Raw genomic sequence first — 14,074 nt, forward strand, 5'->3', positions numbered from 1 at the left:
TATAAATTACATAATGTGCTACTTTATTTATGTAATGTACATAATAAAATTTAAACAAATAGGATATAAAAAAATGATGAGATGAAGATAAGCACCACTTCAAAAAAAAACCAACAAAATCTATTGATGAGTATTAAAGGAAGAATACTCTCTTCCACATCCCAGTGAATTGTCCTGCATGTCTCTTGGTTTTCGTGCATCCCTCCTTGGAGACTTCTGCAGTACTCTGAGCCTTACGAGCATTAATGTCAGAAGGGAAGGCACACTAATTTTCTCGTGGAGTACAAGTAAGTGAGGAAACTTGTTCAGAAAAACATGATTTTTAATAAGGTGGTCTTTGCTCTCATATCATCTGTGTAAGTAACGTATTCAAGACCAAAATGTGAAAGAATAGTACTGGTTTCTGTCTGGATAGCTTTTCTTTCAGTGTAAGCTACTTCACAACAAGTTAAAAGTGAAGGTGCTGTGGAATGAATATGAATGTTCAGATTAACTTTTTTCCCCCTTTGGTACTGTATTTGATCAGATGTCATTTGATTTTTCAGTTCTAAAGAGTATTCTTGCAGAGCGGGATGTTGACAAGATCACTGTCCTGGAGTGATTTAAACCAGTGTGCTGTATCTACCATTGTATCCTTCAGATTTTTTGCTGAAGTTCTATATAATATTCAAATAATTTGAGCAATCATGAATCCATTCTTCCTGCTTCTCTTTTTTTCGTAGATAACAGTAACTGCAGTGTATTCATTTGCTAACTTAAAAAAATGTCTTTTTTAAGTGACTTAGTGATGGACTTAAAATCATTTGCCTCTTAGTGTTTTGGAAATTATCCAGTTCTTGCAGCTTGAGCATGGGGAACATCTTTGATTTTATTTTTTTTCTCCACTTCAGCATGTTGATTATTCCTGATAAACTTAATGAATTGTTTTGTGGGTTTTTTCTCTCAACATTTAAAAAAAAAAAAAAAAAAAAGAAATTCTCTGGACAATAAATTTAACTCACTCACAGATGTGGTGAGTAAAAATAAAAGAAAAATGGTCCTATCCAGTCACTTTAACAAGGAAGCTCACCTTATGTCTTCATTTCCCTTGTTAACTTCCTCAAATGAACAGCTTCTATTTCAGATTATTCAAACTTTTGAATTCAAAGGAAATAGCAACATCTGTTGCAGCTGTGAAGAAGCAGTCAGTGCCAGGTTAATGTTTCAACTTGCTTGGAGGAGTTTATATGGTAGAGAGACTCCTAAGACTATCGTGTGTAATCTTGCTCTTAAGCTGTAAGCAGTTTGGCACCTTTGACTTGAATATAACACTATGCTGGTACAGATGTTGTGCTTCATGGTAATAACTGTGCCCTGTGGTGGCTTAGGGTACTGTGCAGTAAGCTGCATCTGTCACTTTGTGGTATGACATTAAAAACTTAATCACTGATTAACTGATTTTTTTTTTCAATTACTTCACTGGACTATTTAGTCTATTGTAAGAAAATGGGTTAAATGTAAGTTCACTGCCTGGAAACAGACTTAAAATTAGAAACTGAAGAGTTTCCTTTTTTTTTTTTTTTTTTTTTTTTTAACTTGTATCTGCATACTGTGCTGTGCTTACTTCTTAATCCCTACCTCTTGAGTGGGAAGTGCATCGTTCTGTTTATCAGGAATAGATGACAATTGAAAAGCAGTTTCTTCAGCAAGAATTCTAAAAATCAACCTTTTAGAGGCATGGAGTGTAGAAGATGACTTGGGAATTTACTGTATTGAAAAAAGGTTCTTAAGTGAGGCTGAAATAGGGATTCTCCTGCATTTACGGACAGAACATTGTATTGTTTGGACTGTACTTCAGTGTGCAAAGTACTATGTCAGTGGCTTGCTTATAGGATTTGATTTGGCTCTTATGTGATTTAGTGCTGCATCTGCCTCATTATGGAGAAAAATTAAGTTGTATTAAAAAATCTGGGAAAGACCTTTAACTGTTACATATATTAGACTTTTTTTTTTTTTTTTCAGATAATCAAGTGAAAACTGCTTTTGTTCAGAACCTTGATTTGTTTTTCTGAGGAATGATTTTTCTTTTCATGTCAAATAAGTTTGATAGTCATTCATTGTACAGTGATTCTTTTGAAAAGGATCAAATTCAGTGGTGCAGCAGGGAAACCAGTATGATTCTGGAGAGGACAGGAAAGGAATTCTCACTTCCAACTGTAATGTTCTTCACGAGTAGATCCTAACACTCTGCTATTAAAACTTGTAAAAACTGCAGGGGTAAGACTTATCTAAATCAGAAAAGAGTTTGATAATATTTATACCAAAATAGAAGCTTTTACTATAATCCATGAAAACCAAGTCTTGATCTGTGAATTAGGCTACAAGTATTTCTTCCTCTTAAAGCTGGAGAGATTGGTTATCTCAGTGTTTGTGTCGGAAACGATTCCTCTGTGTTTTGTAACTTGACAGTAATGATAGAATTCCCGTTAACTAGAAGTGGAGACACTTTCTAAATCTTCCTTTGCCAGAAAGTTGTTTTTTTTAATGCCTGTGTCAGTTCTTCCTTGAGAGGAAGGGCTGACTTCATCTACCATATTTCTGGGAGTGCAGGATATGAGCATTGTAGATATACCATGGGATAGAGTTCATCTTTTGTTTCTTTTATTTTGGTATTGTGAGCTCACTTGGGTATTCATGTTGTGTTATCCTTATGGAGGAATCTATGAATCAAAGTATGAAAGTGGAGAGAGGTGTTTATCTTCATACAAATGCTCTTTGTCTCTATTATTACTAGCGTGGAAAATGAACTGAATGTATTTCAGATAGGTACACCAGGGTCCAGTCTCTTGAAGATTTCAACAGAACTGGTGTCTTGTCATGTGTAAGGTGCTTGGAAGGATTCTTTCCTTCTCATTCCATCTCATTGGCTGCAGGCTTTCAAATCTTAACCTTTCCTTGGATATTAGACTTGCTTACTCACAGTCCGTGTGACTGTTCCTCTTCAGTAAGTGAAATTCCTAATGGAGTCAAAGACTTAAATCTTAACTTCTTACGCTGACGTTAATGCCATTAAAAATTGTTGATGCTACCACTGTTTCCAGATGCACTGATGAACACTCTCTACTTGGAGAGAGACCTTGTTTTGATCTCATATTTAAAAAGAAATGTGAATTTTTTATTTTTTTTTTTCTATTTTTGAGCTAAAACCTAGTAATGCAGTAGGAGGAGAAGGTAAAGAAGGTAGTGGAATCAACCTTGGGATATGATGCACTGTTCTAATGTCATTATTGATCTGACATTACAAATTTGTCTGCAGAATATTTCTGTCTTTTGCCTCTGTCTTGAATTTTTCCTTTGGTAAAACCTTTGTTTTAAATCATGGTTGTACAACCTTTTGGTTTGTCTAGGCTGTATTGATTGAACAGGAATTATCTTGGGTTACTTATAAAATAGATAATATAGATAATGTATAAGTAGAAAAGCTTCCTTTTTTTGGTATATTTATTGTGACTCCTTGAAGATGTACTCTTTATCTGTTTCAGATTTTATCATAAAATATCTAACTTAGTATGTTGCTTTCTTGCGAAAAAAAAAAAAAAAAAAGTGGCTGTGAAATACACAATTTCTGAAGTTAGGGCTCTGCTCTTTGCCAGGCCCATATTCCTTGATCACAAACTGAACCAGGGCATAGTTGCATCAGCCTGGACTTGAATGAACTCCTCTGCATTGGTGAGCACCAGGTCCAGTAATGTCATCTCTGCCTGGTCTGTCCAATACCTGAACTGAAGGTGGTACTCAGTGTACACCAGAGGTCTCCTGGATTGCCTGTGGCTCACCATATATATTTTTTTGCAGCAGATATCTAGGTGGTTCAAATCCCTCATCAGGATGAGAGCATGCACGTAAGATTCAAGTGGTAGTCTGGTTAATAAGATTCCTATCTGTCTTTTAGTAAGTATACCACCTTCTGAGCACTTTGATTTACTCCTAAGTTGAAATCACTTGTTTGAATGAACTTCATTAACAGTCTTGCTTGCAAGATTAATAATTCCAAGTATTGGTGAGAGCTGGAAGGAAAAACAGATGATTTTCTATTCCTTTGGAAAAAAAAAATTAAGTATGAATGGCTCTTAAAATTGGAAAATAAGGATATGAATAAATACGCTCAAATGTTGTTTAATGTTTGTGTAAGAGTAGTATTGAGTTGCAAGACAGTGAAATACAAGCTGATAGCAGTGATATGGAGCTGGCTAAATCTTCAGCTGACATTTTAATTGTAACTATAAATTTCTCCTGTGTTTAAAATTGCTCCACTTAATCAAAGTACTACAGGCTAATTTCAGTTTAAGATAACAGTAAGAATCTCTGTTGTTGCAATCTCTTTTAAAATCTTTGGAAGTCAATGCCAAAAGTATTTGCTGCTATATTTTAAACATGTAATTGTGAAGAGGATAATGTAACCAAAGCACTTAAGTTTTTTGGTGTCTTGGCTGCAAACTCGAAAACAACTTCCTTTAATTGAAACTGGTATCCAGTGGTTGAATCTGTTCATGTTTCATTCCCTGAATCTTTAAGAGTAGGTCATGTTTCTTTTGGTTAATTAATCTGTTTTTGCAGTGGGTAAATTTTGGGTGCCATTTAATGCATTAGCAGACTTTTTTTCTAGGTTATAGCTGTAAAGATAAGCAGTAAGAAGCACTGCTTCAGCCAAATCCGAATACTGATATACTGAATAGTTCTGCATTCTTAGTAGGAGGGAGGGTTTGGTAAACTCATTTTGTCATAAGTGAAAGCAGTCTAATAGAACTTTAGGATTAATGCTTCTGATTCTGAAACAGATCAGTAGAGAACATAAATAATATATTCTCCATGTGAGTACTAACTTACCTTAAATGTGTGGTGATAGAGTAAAATATTTTTGAATGATTACCTATGGTAATTCTTTCCATCAGACACTTGAAAGCTGTCAGAACTGTAAATGTTACTCAATTTTATTAAAAATCTATTATGATTTGTTGTTAGTCTTCAGAGCAAAGCTATCAACTGTATCTGAGCCATTCTGAGCAGTAGTAGGCTGAGGAACTGTTTGAGAATTACTGTCACCAGATCGAGTTAAAGTTTGGAACTGTTTTGGTTGTTTTTTTTTCTCTCACATATTTAATTACTTAAATACCCTGTATTCACAGGCAAATTTGAAGCTGTTCTTGATAAATGTTCATGCAAATTTATCACAATACCTGTTTGTTTTGTTTTTTTTTTTTTTTTTTTTTTTTGGTCCCTTGGTAACAGTGTATTTTAACATGGCTCCATAGAGATTTACAAATTTTGGAAAGGAAACTCAGTACTTTGTTTTTTAGACTGGAGAAAACCAGGGAGATAAAACCTTTAAAACATGAGAGCAGTTTTTTGAAGACCCTTAAGTGCAAACTGCATGCTACAAACAAAGTGTTTTAAGAGCCAGCGTACTCTTTGCTGCTATGGTAGCACACTTGCATATATTTGCAGTTATATTGGTACAGAAGTTGTGTCTGCAGCAGAGTTGTACACTTATGTCAGCACATTATTCCATGCAGCTATTCTATGTATAAAATAAATTCAGTGCTGCTTAAATTTTATATTCAGACCATAAGAAATATCACAAGTGATGTGGGAGGAAGAATCTAAAAATTCATTCCAGAAGGGAAAATGGAAGGTCTGTTCCTTCAAGAAAGACTTTTTTTTTTTTTCCTAAAAGGGAAACATTTTGTAATTCTGCTGATTGTTTGATAACTATTCAAACTCTCATTTTCTTCTTATCTGTACTCTAGCAAAAGTATGCCTGAATTAAAAACACAATAACATAGTTATTGTTTTTGCTTCCCCATTGTTTTCAGCTTTGTCAACTCAAAAAAAAAAAAAAAAAAAAAAATTGTGCTATCTGTAGTGACAGGTTTTGTTCTTGGTGGTCATAGCATTACCTGTATGCAGCTGTGGAGTTGTAGAGATTATAGTCATAAACAGCTTATGTAGTGATACTTTTACTCTTGAGACAACTGGCATGCCACATCTGGATCAATACATTGCACCAATCGCTTCCTTCCTCTAAAAGGAATTTCTTAGAAGTGGTGGTGCCAATAGAGTTCATCTTTTCTTCCAGAAACTGAAAGCTGCATTGAAGACCTGTAGAAGATGTGTGAGGAGGAATTCTATTGTCAGTGATTGCTATAAACATGTCTAAACACAAGACCAGTAGCAGATAAAAGCACAGTCACCTTGTGTAGGCTTTGGTGGTGGTCGTTAATGAAAACAGAGACATGATGTTAAACCCAGCTGTTGTGCCTGTACTTGAGTTGATGAGAAACCATTCCTGGGTGGCTTGGCTGTTGCTCTGTCCTCAGAAAGTGTGTTAAATGATGAAAGTACTATGCTTGGTATGAGAGTATGTAAATAAAAGGCAGTCTTGAATACAAGCAACTGTTCTCTTGATTAAATGTAGGAGAGAACCACTTCTAAATATTGCTGTAGAAGTTGGAGCTTAAAAATATGAGGCCTTTTGATTTTCTTTGACAGTTTGATAGTACAGGCTATTTAAGTTTACTTCACTACCATATCCTACTAAGGGAAGGAGAAGCTACTGTTCTGAAGCCTAGGGAATTTGTGTTAAAGAAAGCACGTAGTTGGTTCTTTTTCCATGTACTAAATCAGTAACTGTTCAGATTTGAGTAGAAAAAAAATTTGTGTTGCACTCTCAGATGATACTTTAGCCTTCTCCCCTTTCATAAGAGTAAAGGAAATAGGAAGGATTAGGCAAATAAGTTACTCACTATTGGAGTGTGCCAAATCAGATCGAGTACAAAGCAGGTTGTGTATAGGCTTCTATTTAAACAGTCACAGAATTTTTACTTAAATTAAAAAAAAAAGTCCGTAAGATTGTCCTGGCAAAAAAAAAAAAAAAAGGTTTAGAGAAGCTTCAAACTTGGAGTACTTTGAAAGTGTGTTTAAAATATGGGGGGAAGGTGTTGGTGAGGGAAGAGGAAGGAATCTAAGCTACACCTATCCTCAGATTTTGACAGAATATTTGATAAAATCAGAATGAATATGTGGTGTGAGGTCTAAACATTATATCAAGTGTATTATTTTATGGCGAGATAAATTTTTTGTCTCTGTCTCCTAACCTAAGTGGTATTTACGTCTGGAGGATGAGAACTATTGGTAAGAAATCAAGAATCCATCAAGCCTCTGTTCAGTATTTTGAATTTGCTAGTAACTTTACACCGTTGTCTTCTGCCTGTTAACAGTGAATGGTGTACTTGCATTAGCACTGTCCCGTCCCCCTTGTCTTTCCAAGAGCAACTCATTTGAAAATTTGACAGATCAATACTTTAATGTGCATGCTTAAAACTACTGCTTAGCAGACATGTTTGCTATCTGCATTTCCTGATCATTTGTTTATTGACCTGAATATAAGTATAGACATAATGTTTTCATTCAAAATATGCTGAAATACACTCTACTGTAAGAAAAATATTAACAGTTAAGGGCAATGATGGTCTAAATAAGTAATTTTCAGTAGCATTTTTCTACAAAGGCATGTACTATAAGAGACAGACTTAGTAGTTGTCCTGTCCTCTTCTCCAGGCTTCAATGCAACTCTGGCTGGAGTGAGAACAAGTGAGTTAATGTGTATTCTTTCTGGTACTAGCTCATACAGTAGGCTGCAAAGCCTCAATATATCACTTTGAATGGAATCTAGATAAGTTCACCACAAACAAACATGCTGCAAAACTTAAGCAATTATCAGTTGATTCAAAACTCCGATTAGATAAAGCAGCATTTTTTTTTTATTTTTTTTTTTGCTGACAAGTTTTCTGGACACCAGTATACATGCTGCATATTGAAAAAACTCAAATTTCTTCGTCCTGTCAAGTTGTTCCTCATTTCTCATGCCCTTTTAATAAGTATGTGGGTATTCATAGTTGACACAAATAGCTTATTGTTATCCTCATGAAGAAACACTGGAGAGGAAGTAATTATCTTAAACTGTTAAATGAACTATGGTATAGCAATGTAGGTTTGTGTGTAGGAATAGAGTTCAGCTATTTCTTTCTAGATTCATATCAGTGTTTTACAGTTGTTAATGTTTAAATGTATCCTGGCTAAGTGTTGGTGAACGATGTGAGTATTCTTTGAGCTTCTCAGGTAAAAGACTACTTTGGTAGATAACTGCCCATTTCCTTCTGTGCCTCCCAACCCAGAAATTACAAAGTACTATAATGTTTATTTTTTATTATTGATTAAGATCTCATCATACATATATTTTTCCATTTTTCCCTACTCAATGACTTGATTAAAAGCAGTGCTTCCTCATGACCACAAACATGGCAGAATAAACAGTGTCTTTTATTTACAGCTGAGACCACAGTGATGCTTTATTAATCTGGCACTAAAAGACTAAACTTGGAATTATTTTGTGCCTACACTTTGTAATACTTGTGTTCTTGCTGCTGCTTTTTTGGGCACCCATTAGCGCTGATAACTAGCAGTAACCTTTCAGTTATTAAATTTTGTGTGTACTTTGAAATAACTTTCAAAGAAGTATTGCACAGTGTAGAGAGACAAGGCATACAGAACAAAACTTTCTTGTATTCATTGTGTGAGTATCTTGGAAATGATTTGGTAGATGATAAATATCAGTTACAAGCCATTATCTCCTTCAGAATCAGATGGACTAAGTGGTAGACTTGTTTGAGTACTCCAGTGAAATGTATAATTTTATGATGAGTGGAGGATCTTCTGTTACTTGATAAGCTATGGTCACACACAGAACTGTGTAATTGTGTCCTGCACTAGATACTAGGATGCTGTCATCTTTCTCTTAAAAAGCAGAGCATGCAGGAAAATGTTTGCCTTATTTCTTAAAACTGCTGTGACACAGTATTACTATGTTAACTACTTCAAATGTGTATCATGTTTCAGCATTTTTTGGACAGAAATTTTACATCTGTTTCTTGATTCACTCTTACCAGTCTTCCAAAAGAAAGAAAAACAAAATAAAACCCCACTTGTGTTATTTCTTACTAGAAACATTATGTGACTTTTTGTAAACCAGAATATGTTATCAAATGCTGGCAGTTTTCTTGGAGAAAGCTTTAAAAGCTGCTTTGTTAATACAAACGCAGCTCCCTTAATGCCACACTTGAAAACTGAGTTTGTTGCAAATGTGGTGTTGTGCTTTCTGATGGCAGCGTGTTTCTCCCTGGATAGGAATAATTAAGTACAATTACACAATTGCATACTTGACTGGAGGTTTTGTTTCAGGATGGTGAACTTATCAAATGATCTTTTATGACTTCAGGACTTGCTTTCTGAGCTGAAAGCATCTCAGGATTCCTCATTGTTATCAGGTTGCTGTGGCTACTCGGTTTAGTGGTGTAGAAGGAAATGGCAGTGTGTGTGTCACCACAAAAGTCTGTGGGGAGCTTGAATTGCTGATACCAGCAAACCTTCAGTCCATTGTATTAGATGTTCTCTTGATAAAGCAACATAATACTGAAAAAGATAGTACAGAAAGATTTGGATTGTGTCAAACCTTGTGTGCTAGCAGTTGTTTCTTTCTTGTTGAGACTCAAGCTGATCTGAATCAATAAGAACCTGAAAGTGTTCTCTGAGCAAGTTTTAGAGATATCACTCAGGTTTTTGTAGTTTAGAAAATGAGAACTTTTTGATTTTTGCTGTCTGTTAGGAGTGTGGGCAGTTGTTTAATTTCTTCTTCCTAGAGACGAGAAAGCCTACTTGGTAAATGTAATGATCTGAAAATTGTTGGGGATTCTGCCTAATGCCACATACGATCTCTGGATATGTTGTAGATGCAGCTATTTGTATGAATTCCAAGATACAAAGTACTTGAGAGAAGTACAGGCATGAGCCTGTGCTATATGTTTTGGATAAGATTGACATAATCTGTTTGTATAATAGCCTCTATAGCTGACACCTTCTATAAGTGATAGTTGTGTAAATGCTTCCTTGGATTCTGTGCTGATTATATATTTGGTATTAATACATAAGGTGGAGGAACAGAATAACATTTCTCATATGAAAACGTGTGTGCCTGCAGTACAAAGAATATTGAAAGTGTAAATCGAGTTCAGACCGTTTTGTTTTACTTAGTGAAGATAAATTCTGTTTTTACCTCATTGGGATGCAAGCTGCCTCACAAAAACAGCATGAGCTGTTTTGTCGAATAGTCTCTTCTGAATGGTAGTCAGTTTTTCTCCTAGTATATTCATTCTTATATTTGTTGCCTTGGATTACAAGCGTACTTTGCCTAGAATCTTTTCTGAAGAGTTCGTGCAGTGAGTGCAAGAAATACTTATGTTCAAATGCTTAGTTGTTGATTTGACTGGACAAAACGAAACAGGCTCTTAAAGAGCAAGCTTACTGTGTATGTGTGAATAATGCACATGCAGATAAATATATATGCACCTCAAATAATTGAGACTTATATATTGTAAGACTAAGATAAATGGTAAAGAGAAGCCCCAAATCGGTCTTTGTGCATGGGGCTCAAGCTCCTCCCATCTTTCATCATTCCCTTGTAAACTGCACAGTGTTTGTGAGCAGATCCTTCTTCCTTCTTTCCTGAAACACCACTCCCTCTCACCCTCCTTTCCAGCAGCATCATCTTACAATGTATAGTGGAATAGCTTACAGGAAAGTCAATAATTTATGTCCTGGAAAATTGATGAACTAACAGCTCAGCCTGGGCTACAGGAAGTCTTGTAGACAAAACCAGTAACTTGCTGCAATGCACTTTCAGATTAAGAAACAAAACTTCATACGCTGTACCAGTCACCTGTACTTGAAATTATGTACCTATTGTAGCAAAAAATAAATAAACAATAGATGTTTGTTTCTTGGTGCTGGAGAATGGATTCTTAAAAGTATTTATTACTCTGTGAACGGTTTTCACTGAGGTAGAATAGCTAAACTGTACTTCCAACCTTGATGTATATTTGTCAAAATTTGTAACCTATTCCATGTCTGTTGCACGGAGTGTAAAATGGTGATTTATGCCCTGTCACTCTCTAATTTTTCAACTTGCAGTACACTGTTCTTAAAATCTGGGTATTGTGTTCCTTTGTTATGCTGTTAAAAGAGTAAACATTTGTTTTATGTATTTAAGGAACCCTTTGAAGATGGCTATGCAAATGGAGAGGAAGGAACACCAGCTGGAGATGCTGCTGCCACTTATACACCTGACAGCAAAGGGATAGTTAAATTTGGGTGGATAAAAGGTGTATTGGTAAGTTTGATATATTGTACTTAAGTGCCTTAAAAAGGTCTTTCTAGTAACCCTATCTTTTGAGAAGGGACTGTAACAGCTTTGGATAAAGGCAGCACACGATGAACTATAGAAAAGTTTGTTGAAGTTTTCTTTTTACTGAATTTTAAGGATGTAAATACTGATTCTAAGTTTTGAAGCATTTGTGGTTTCTCTGTGTAGGATTTGTTGTTTTGAAGTTGCATAATTTGTAAAACGATAAAAGATAATATAAATATTCACATTTAGTAAAAACAAGCTATTAAACTGTGTATGAGTTGTAATTGGTACAAACAAACGAAAACTGAGAAAATACCTGTGTCTTCAATTTGTGATGTTTTGGGCAGTGAACTTGATACTTTCTTTTTTTTTTCGTAAACAATAAATACTGCTGTATGGAGGGCGCCTACATTTGTGTGGCAAAACTTGACTTCAGTTAAGTATGTGAATTTCATTGAGCCTGTTAGAAGAAGTCGACTTCTCCCAGGTTTTGGAGACTCAATGCTGGTACTTTTTTATGATAAAGAAACTTTTGAGTTTTTCCCCACTCAGAATACTGAAAAATTATGGATAACACAGGCAATTTTGTTTCAAGTACATGTTAACTTTTTTCAGTACTTTGGCAGAGAGAAGCTATGGTTAGTACCTGTGCTCTCCAAAGCTGTGAGACTTTGTAGTGGAGGCTTTAAGTGCAGTAACTGGTTAATATATGGTGAACTCAAACATTAGATCTTAGTTGAGCAAGATTCCACTATGCATTAACAACTTCCTTACAAGTCTTGAAGTAGTGATATGTTTTCGCATGGGAGAAAGAGTACCTGCAGCAGCTGTATAACGGATCTGGTCCCTTGCTCTTGTCGTACCCCAATGAAGGACTGAATTGCTTGTTTCAGAGCGGATGTGAAGCTGATGTTGAATTTCTCTAAACCTGAATTTTACATTTACGCTATTTTTCTAAGCAACAGTTCTAAGTATTAAAGAGTTTGAAAGCAAAGTTTGATAGTGCGTTTTCTCTACGATGACTTGAAGCTGATACTAGGTATTTTCATGGGATTAATGTTGCTGCCCCATGTCTTCAAAAACCTGTTTAGAACTTCTAAGGAGATTTGAAACTTCCAGTTAGTATTTCCCTGTAGGCATGAGCCGCCAAGGTGAATGCTTCTAAGAAGCTCAGATATTTTTGCATTTTGCAAAAGATAAATCTTTCCAAACATTTTACCTTAGTAGTTTGGAGAGGAACCTTCACTGACCAGCTAAACGTTTTTCAGGATTGATGCTGTATTCTCCAGCTGAGAGGGACACCTGAAACTTGCAGTTTGTCTCCTAACTGACATCTGTGCAGTGCAAAATCTATCTTATTGAGGATAAGAACAAGCAGATTCCTGTTAGCATGTTGTTGTACTGTGGTATATTGTTGAGTTTAACAGTTTATTAAACGGAGAAGATATTTAGCAGAGTATTGCTCTAGTGATTATATTCTGCAGTAGAAATTTTGAATCCTGAAGATTGGGGTCTGAATTACTTATTTGTATTTTTTGATCAAGAAGTACTGGAATGTCACATTTTGAACTCTTTAACTTTCTCTTGTTCAGGGTAGTAATATTTTAATTTTGGTTAGATTCCCTTTTATTTTTTTAATCCAACCAAAATTGTCTAACTTATTAATTTATTATTGTAAAAACCATTTGAAAAATAATGAGAGAGCTACAAGGTAACTCAAGCAGTATATAAAGTAGAATGAATTAATGGAGATGACTGCAGCTGTAAGACAAACATTAAATGTCTCTTTTGTCATCTTAGGTACGATGTATGTTAAATATTTGGGGTGTGATGCTCTTCATCAGACTGTCATGGATTGTAGGACAAGCTGGAATAGGTATGCATACAAATGCTATACATTGATTGCAGTGACTTTTAGATGCGATCTAATACAAATGTTGATCCTGAACTTATTAAACTGGAGTAGAAAACTGCTGTAATATGGCCAGTATTTTACCTTTATCAAAACTTCAAACAGTATAAGGTTGCTTAGAACTTCTCATTTGGCTACAAGGTCATAATTTTAAAATTGATATTCTCAAATCTTCAGTAAATTGTAGAGATAAATTTTTGGATATCTTGTTATTAAAATCTGTATATAGACTGTATAGTGTATAAGCCTTTGAAGAAAATAATGTGACTCAGAACTGGACTGTAGCACATCTATCACCTGCAAAAGGCACATGTTTCCTGGAACTTCTAGTATATAGTTTTTACTCTGCTGAGTGAAGATAACATCCAGTTTTGTTTGTATCCAGGAAAAGGAACAAAAGGGAAATACAGCCTTTTTTTTTGGCTTGAATGTAGGGGACCACGTACAGTAAACTCATGTCAGATTTGCAAGACCAATTCTTTAAACAAGTTGATGACTTTTACGTTTCAATTCTCTGTAACTTAAACATTTTTCATCTTTTCCATAAGGTCTGTCTGTTGTTGTTATTGCAATGGCCACTGTTGTGACAACTATTACAGGATTGTCTACTTCAGCTATAGCCACAAATGGATTTGTAAGAGGAGGTAAAGCTACTTTTGTATGGCTTTTTAAAGTATCTAATCACTTTGAATCATACATCTTAATGATGGACTTTTAATTTCTTTACCACTTTCTTTTAGCATCTGGGAGTAAGAAAAGAATGGATAAAAAGCAGGGAGGAGTTAAGTTTTGTCTTCATAGTTAATAGCTTTATAAACAGTTGGTACTAGTGATCTACTCAAACTGCTTCATGACATTACAGGATACCTACTATTGTATTGTGT

General features: G+C 35.1%; 1 protein-coding gene across 3 annotated transcripts in view; it reads left to right on the forward strand.

Annotated features, from left to right (window-relative positions):
* The window catches only part of SLC12A2 (solute carrier family 12 member 2), a 52,757-nt gene that overhangs the window by 5,041 nt on the left and 33,642 nt on the right, over positions 1 to 14,074 (forward strand). For all 3 annotated transcript variants that reach the window (XM_052701077.1, XM_052701079.1, XM_052701078.1), the window contains exons 2-4: positions 11,141 to 11,260; positions 13,079 to 13,154; positions 13,739 to 13,834. In XM_052701077.1, the coding sequence (XP_052557037.1) occupies positions 11,141 to 11,260; positions 13,079 to 13,154; positions 13,739 to 13,834 (292 nt within the window). The remainder of the gene's footprint in view (positions 1 to 11,140; positions 11,261 to 13,078; positions 13,155 to 13,738; positions 13,835 to 14,074) is intronic.

The sequence above is a fragment of the Tympanuchus pallidicinctus genome, unplaced genomic scaffold (assembly GCF_026119805.1).
Source record: "Tympanuchus pallidicinctus isolate F22 unplaced genomic scaffold, pur_lepc_1.0 scaffold4, whole genome shotgun sequence".
In the NCBI taxonomy this organism is placed as follows: Eukaryota; Metazoa; Chordata; class Aves; order Galliformes; family Phasianidae; genus Tympanuchus; species Tympanuchus pallidicinctus.